A 7,385-nucleotide genomic window follows, 5' to 3' on the forward strand; every position below is an offset into this window, starting at 1 on the left:
AAGGCCTCTCTAACCAGTTTGCAGTGGGGCATATGGGATAACACCTTGGGTTAGGAGCACCACGTTATCATCTTCCACAGCAAATACCCCATAGATGTGCTGGAGCCAAAGGGCTCGGACCATTCCTCAGCCCCGATGCTTTGGTTCTTTTCTTAAGCCCGTAAGTCCTGCCTGGATATTACTGCTCCATGCTGCGTGGGCAGGGTTCTTGCAGCACAGAGGAGAGGTGCTTGTGGAAACAGCCCTGCTCAGACCAGCCCTGGGCTTTGGCAGAACCTTGGAGGGGCTGGGGAGGGGGCTGGCTGGGCAGCGTGGCCTTGGGCTGCTGGCTGGAGCTCAAGGACTGAAGTGACCATCCAGTTCCTGCAGCTGAGCTGTGCTGGGCTCTGCAGATCTAAATAAAACACTCAAGTGCCTGGAGCTGGAACCTGCTGTGGATTTGGCGTCTGACAATGCTGGGCTATGTAGCTTGAATATAAAACAAACCCTGTGCCAGAGTTGGCAGCTCTTAAATCAACTTCTACTTGTATTTTTCTGCTGAGATATGCCAGTAAATATTTTTAAAGACAGCTGACGGTGTCTTTGGGGAGATGCTCTGTCACATACTACAAAAATCTTGCACAGGCAAGATACAGATAAGGTCACACCTCTCCTCAGAGTTTAGGGGGCCACCACTGCTCTCCATCACCAATGGCCTCCTGCGGCTGTTGGGAGCGCAGCCCAGCAGGACTGGGAGTGCCAAGGAAACTGTGCTAGGCTGGTTGGTGACTTTCGTATTTGAAAAACGAAATGGATTTTATTTCTAGTCTGAATTTATCTGGCTTCATCTAGCCACCAAGTCTCAGTCAGCTTTTGTCAGCCAGATTAAAGTTTTTTCTGGAGTCAGGAGTCTCTTCCTCTTGGAGGTACTTAGAGACTTCAAGACACCTTTGTAATTTTCAACATCTTTACAGAGATGACCCAGTTAGACCTCCTGAGCAACGGAGATGGGTCTAATGCCCTCAGTCTTCTTCCTCTTCCACTTTCTTTTGCATCACTTCCCTGCCTGGTTTAGTAGGCAGGATGCCTCTACTCAGGAGACTGGAAGCTACTTGGTTTTCCAGAAACACTGGAGGAAAACGGCCACCAGGCCTGCCACTATGGCCAGCACAATGAAGGAGACAGCACCTGCCCACAGGCTGGGCTGGTGCCCCTTGACCTGTTCCAGAGCCTCCGTGGGGATCATGTTGGTGAAGTTCAGCATGAAGCCCAGCGTCCATCCAATGTCCGTGTTTGCTGCCTGAGGCAAGAGAGCAGAGATGGTTCAAAAGTGTCTCTCCCAGGCACCAGTAGCTTCAGTGCAAGGGATTGACCAGCACCTCTCCCATGAGCTGCCCCAGCTGTGATTTCACACGTGGACCTGGCTGTGGTGAACCTGGTCTTACCAGCAGCAGTTACACAGAGAGCTTTCCTGTCCCCCCCTTCCCGAGGGCCAAAGGGCAGCTGAACACGGGTGACTGCTCTGGCCCAGATGTGCCTCTGGGACCTCTGTGTGATTTTGGATCTGAGCTTTCTTACTCCCCCAACATGCTTCAAATTAATCATATTCTGGTTCAAATGGGTCATGGGGCCACCATCACCTCTCTGATGCTCAAGTCAATTCCACCCAACATCAGGCACAAAGAGGCCAAATCCTGCTCTGCCCTTCTCTGACCCCCTTAAAATTAGCTTAGGTTCACACCGGAGTACGTGAGAAACAAGCTGGTGTCAGGGGGTTTGGGGCAGGTAAGAAGGAATGGAGCTGTGCTGGGATCACTGGGTAGCAGCCATGAGATGGGGACACGGGGCACGGGGGACTCCAGGGATGCTGCTCCTGAACATGTCTTCGGGCCAGGACAAGGACACAGCTGCAGCCGCCTGCTCCTCCCATGGCCCCGCAGGGTCTTTACCTGCCGGCTGAAGCGGATGCTGCTCCACGTGTGCTCGTCGAACTTGTAGCCATCAAGCAGCAGCGTCAAGATGTAGATGGCCACGGAGCAGTACGTGTGTAGGTACCCCTTCTGCTGCGGGAAGGTCTCCACCAGCTGTGGGGCCATCAAGGGACACGATGCAATGGGGAATGAAAGAGATGCTCAGAAACCCCAGGAACAGCAGGACATGTGCTGCCTGGGCAGGGATTTGGGACAGGAGGAGCGCAGGCTCCTTGCTGCCCTTCACAGGGCTCTCACCTCTGCCCAGTTCTTCTTGCAGAAGGTCTCAACCGTGGAGTTGACATCATTTAGAGACTGCTGGCTGGTCAGGTTCAGGAAGTGGAAGGTGTAGTAGAACCCAGCAAAGGCCTGGTGGGTAAGGAGAGATGGTAAAAACATCTCCTTCCTCACGCAAAAAAACCAAAAAGACCCAGGGGCCCCTGAAAGGGGGTTGGACTAGATGATCTGAGGTCCCTTCCAACCCCATATCATTCTGTGATTCTGTGAAAGAGTTCCATGTAATTCCCAGGGTTCTGCATCCAGCATCCACTTGATGGTCTACCAGAAAGTCTTGGAGCTGGTGGATGAGCCCTGGGGCTGCAGCTTGCACTCTGGACTAGCTCAGATTTTGTCCTTGGGGCAGGATCTTCCCGTTTCCCTCAGGGAGTGCTGGGACATCACAGGAGGCAGAAGCCACCTCCCAGCAAAGGAGAAGAGGTTTGCAGACAGGACCAGCTCTAAGGTCCCCTCCCTCCCCACCCCTTCCCACAACCAGTGACAGAGGAGACTCCCACCCTCTGATCTCCCCCACCACAGCCACAGCAACAAGGTTCCTTACGAAGAACTGTCCCCGCACGGGCGGCTGATAGACCCCGTTGAACCCGCACGTCCTGTTGGCCCCACAGCTGGAGTTGAAGAGTTTCCGGATGGCGGTGCTGCACGCTGCTGGCTCCCCTGTCCCCGTCACCGTGAGGACCTGTGCAGGGCTGGCTGTGCTTGGTGCATGGACACAGGGACTGTTGTAGAGATCTGCCGTGGTGACGTTCTCCTGGTATCCCTTGGGATAGCAGGGGTGGGATATCTGCTGGGGAGTCGGGCTGCCCTGGAGAGAGCAGGAGCCATTAGTGGGACTTGGCATTGGGATGCCAGTGAGACCCTACCCCACAGCCCATCCTGTGCTCAGACATTCCCAAAAAGCAGGATCTAGGCCCTAGGAGGAGAAGCGGGATCCACCTTTTGCATGACTAACCTGCCCATGGCTTTTGCTGGTCCTGCTGTTGGCCCCACCACTGAGCTGTGCTGGGGTGGCAATGCCACTCCCAGCCCCTGCCTCCTGATGGGGATGGTGACCTGCTCCCGAGGGCACGGCATGCTCTGCCTGCACGCAGAGCTTCTTGCCCTTGGCGTTGGCCCTGTCCCCACTGCATCTTGCAGGCCCTAGCCCAGAAAGGACCAAAGATGCCTCCCATCTGCATGGTCCCCAAGCATCTCCGTCACCCACAACACTGGGCTGTGCGCTCTGTCCTAGGTGAGACCGGAGGACACTGGTTAGTGGTAGAGGTGGACTGGTGTGCAGGAGAGGATGTTGGGATTTCTCTTCCTGGGCAGAAACTGAGGAAGGGCAAGGGAATGGGACAGGGAAGAACCTAAGGATGCAGCTGGGCTTGGGAAATGATGAAAAATGCCATTATGTGTCAACATGTGGGGAGAAGGGAGCCCTGGCAGGGAACCACCACCACGTTCCGCCCAAAGGAGAGATGTTTTTGCTTCAGTAGATAAAATCTAAGCCTCTCCCAGGTTTTTGAATTTGTGAAAATTGCCAATTCCCTAACACTACTTCCACGGTGCCACTGCCCAAAAATTCTGGAAGATATTTTTCATGGCAATGGGAAATGGTTGAGTGGATCCTGGTGATCAGTGGTTGTGGTACCTTGTGGAGAGCTGCCAGCAGCATCTTCAAGGCCTGCGTCTGCCCGTAGCAGAGGTAGCTGTGGGTGTAGAGCGGGTAGTCAGTGCCGTACAGCCTGAAGAAGACAGAGGTGTTCTTGTCCTCAATGGTGACTCCAGGCTGGAAGGTTATTTGTGTCGAGGCACCTCCAAGGTCCAGAGCTCCCAAAACCTCAGTATCCTGTGGATGCTCCCATCGCTCTGCAAAGGAAAACTGGCCCCATAAGATGGCAAGTGTTAGTCTGAGCTGGAGGGAGTCAAAGTTCCTGTGCCTTCCCTCAAGGTTGTGTGGGCTTAGAAGCCCCTCAGGGACATTCCACTTCCTGTCTCCCTGTTTAACCCCTTCCTGCCTCTGTCCTCCTTGACCACATAGACCTCCATGTGGCCCCTTGGCTGCTGCACGTCATCTGGGATCCAGAGACTTTGAGGGAAACAGTAACACATTCATCTGGGATCTGACACTGCTGCATCCCTGTGATCCCAAAATGGACCCATGTGTAGGTGGAGAGCACAGGGCGAGACACAAAGACCCTTGGTGCTGTTAATCTATTAGTGGAGTTGAATCTGCCATTCACAGCCACAGGCTACCTTTATTTGGGTGACCGGTGCCCTAAACCAACATTTCTCTCTCCTCTGGGAATAAAGAAACCTGAGTGTAGCTCAGACAGGGATAATTACGCTGCTCACCCCTCCTCTGCCCTCTCCCCCGGCCCGCACCTTGATGAGCGTCTCCAGCAGGTAGTTGACGGTGATCCAGCCGAAGGAGCCCTCCTCGTTCCCCGTGAGGATCCGAGCTCCACGGAAGTCCACGGGGTACTCCCCAATGGCCTTGGCGACCTCGGCAAAGACCTGCTCGGCCTTGGTGCTGTTCTGCTCCCTGCCAGGGAAGGAGATAAACGCCGTGCGGTGGAGGAGGCTCTGGCTGGGCAGCTTTCGGAGCAGGGCAAACAGCAAGAGGCTGCGCCTTCTGCAAAGCCTCAGGGCTCCTCAGAGGCAGGGCAGAGCCCCAGATCCCTCAGCTGGGCTGTTGGGAGTCCCCCGGCAATGCCGCCTGCGGGCTCTGCCTCGGCGTGCGGGAAGGTCAGTGCCGGTCTGGCAGAAGAGGCTCATCCACCGCCGGGGCCGCTGCCAGGCTGGTGCTGGGGTGGGCTGGGGGGCTTCCCCTGGGCACGGCCAGCCCTTGGACACCCTGGGGGCCTACGCAGACACGGGTGCTCTGCCCATCACCACGCACTGTCCAGGGAGCAGCTCACCATAACCCCAGCCCCCTGTGCCCCAAGCCCCCCATAACCCCAGCCCACCATAACCCCAGCCCCCCCGTATGCCCAGGCCCCATCCCAGCCCCTCCACCCGCTACGATGCAGAAATGCCCAGTGGGGAAGCGGTCGGGGGTGGTGGCTCCAGGCAGTGCCGGTACCTCAGCAGCCGCATGCCCGCTGTGGCCCCCAGGTAGGTGGGGGTCTCCCGCTGCTGCTCTGCCGGGACGATCTTCATGGCCTTGTCCAGGCAGGGCTTCAGGCTGGCTCCAGCCTCAGCGGGGTTGTCTGCATAGCTGGAGATGCCAGGACCTGCAAGTGGGCACCCCGTGATGGAGCGAGCTCGGTGCCACCCAGGAGGGACAGGACACCAGGGGACGCATCTACCCTGGAAGTCTTCAGGGGTTTTCCCTGTGTACCTGGGCTAGTCATGCCCTTGCCAAGGGTGTCCCTGGAAGGGCAGTGCTTCAAGCTGGCCCACCATGTCTGGCTGTGGGAGCAGGCAGTGAGCTCCTGCTCCAGACCGAGGAGCAGGGCTGAGTGTAAGTCTTGTGATGCTGAGCACACGCTGAATCCCAGGGCAGCCCAACTGCTCACAGGCGGCCAGCCGGTCCCGCTGGACTTGGTTGGCAAACAGAGCAGCTCCCCATTTCCCTGGGGATGGGGCAGGTGCTCCTGTGTCCTGCCGGGAGGGTGTGCGGAGCCGATAGGCACACGCAGAGGTGCCCTCTGCACCGCTTGTTTGAGTTCCTATTTTTAGAGGCTGGTACTGGATCTGAGGACCCAGATAGGTCCTGTGGTGAGTAGGGACAGGCTCTGGGGTGGAAAAATCACTATTTACCTTCCCCCGAGCTTTGCACACCGTTACTGCCATTAGCCCAGGCACCCTCTCCCTTATACTTTGCCCTCTGCCAGACCTCTGCAGTTAACCAGTAACTGCCACGCCACCGCCACAGAGCCTGGACAGAGGTTGAGGAGAGCTCCAAGCCCTCTCACCCCCTGCCAGGCACCTCTGCCCTGCCTGGTGGCCTTTGCCAGTCCCAGCCCAGCTCCACGTCCCATTTAGCTGATCCTACCTCCCCTCGCTAGCCTGGTCCTTTCCTCCAGAGACCAGACCTTGTGCCAAAGCTCAACAGCATCTTTACAATAGGAAAATAATTCCCCTTTCCGTATTTATAAATGTCCAATAAATAAATGCCCTTTGGGTCATTTACCATTTACCACACCTGGCATGAACCAGCCAGCTCGCCCTGTGGGACAGCCACTCTGGCTGGCACTGGCTCCGGCCAGCACAATGTCCCCCAGCTGGACAGGGACAGAGAGGGATGGACACGTCTCCACACACTCACCGGACACGGTGCAGGCCTCCACCTGGGAGACGATGCCGGTGCCATTCTCCTTGTCCGCGGGCCACCGGTAGATGTAGAGAGCCGTGTGCGTGGAGCCGGCGTCAAACACCAGACCGTACTGGGGGAGGCAGAGGGGACACGGGGTGTTGGGGGGTGCAGAGCAGCTTCCCCCACCGCAGAGCAAGGGGAGCTCCTGGTGGCCAGGGGAAATTCGAGTGGCCAAACGAAGAGTGTCACTAGAGCATGGGAAGTCCTGTGGCATTGCAGTCACCAGCTGTGTCAGGGACAAGGCTCTGTCACAAGCCCTTTGAGCTGGCAATGCCCTGCAATGAAAAGGCTGTATCTGCTGTGGGGCCAGTCACAGTGACCACGCTCTGCCAGACCCACCTGGCATGACAGCCTGTGTGGGAGTTTGTCCCCATCACGGTGATAAACAGCCCAGCCTGCCTGAAACCTGGGGAAATCAAGGGGCAGCCAGCACCCAAGCGACAACGGGCAACTGCGCTCCTCCCAAAGACCCTACCTTGGAGCTGGGAGGCAGAAACACGTCCTTCACGTTCACGATGCTCAGAATGAGGGCAATGATGCTGAAGACACAGGTGGCTGCCAGGAGACCCACAATGGCCTTGGCTTTGTAGTCCATTCCTCCTCCAACCTGCAAGAACAGCCCCCACCCTCAGCTCACACCTCTGCATTGGTAAAGCCAGTTTTGAAATGCAAACCTCATGGATGGATAAACCCATCAGATGGGACTTTCCCCTTCCCTAACAAGGGCTTGAAGCCATTCTCTGGTGCCTGGCTGCTCTTATGGGAGGCTCTTGGGGCTGAGACACCCTCTCCTTGTGACCACTCTCTCCCCAGGGGATTGTCAGCATGGCTTTTTC

At 56.8% G+C, this 7,385-nt stretch overlaps 1 protein-coding gene across 1 annotated transcript; it reads right to left on the reverse strand.

Moving 5' to 3' along the window:
• Nucleotides 1–764: 764 nt before the first annotated feature.
• Nucleotides 765–7,144, reverse strand: ENTPD8 (ectonucleoside triphosphate diphosphohydrolase 8). The gene is made up of 9 exons (XM_074161066.1): nt 7,025–7,144; nt 6,502–6,619; nt 5,314–5,464; nt 4,614–4,773; nt 3,880–4,110; nt 2,788–3,051; nt 2,208–2,318; nt 1,929–2,063; nt 765–1,279 (listed from the first exon to the last, which is right to left on the reverse strand). The coding sequence occupies exons 1-9, from the start codon at nt 7,142–7,144 to the stop codon at nt 1,088–1,090; spliced, it is 1,482 nt and encodes a 493-aa protein (XP_074017167.1). The 3' UTR covers nt 765–1,087.
• Between the last annotated feature and the right edge of the window lie 241 nt (nt 7,145–7,385).

The sequence above is a fragment of the Numenius arquata genome, chromosome 19 (assembly GCF_964106895.1).
Source record: "Numenius arquata chromosome 19, bNumArq3.hap1.1, whole genome shotgun sequence".
Lineage (NCBI taxonomy): Eukaryota > Metazoa > Chordata > Aves > Charadriiformes > Scolopacidae > Numenius > Numenius arquata.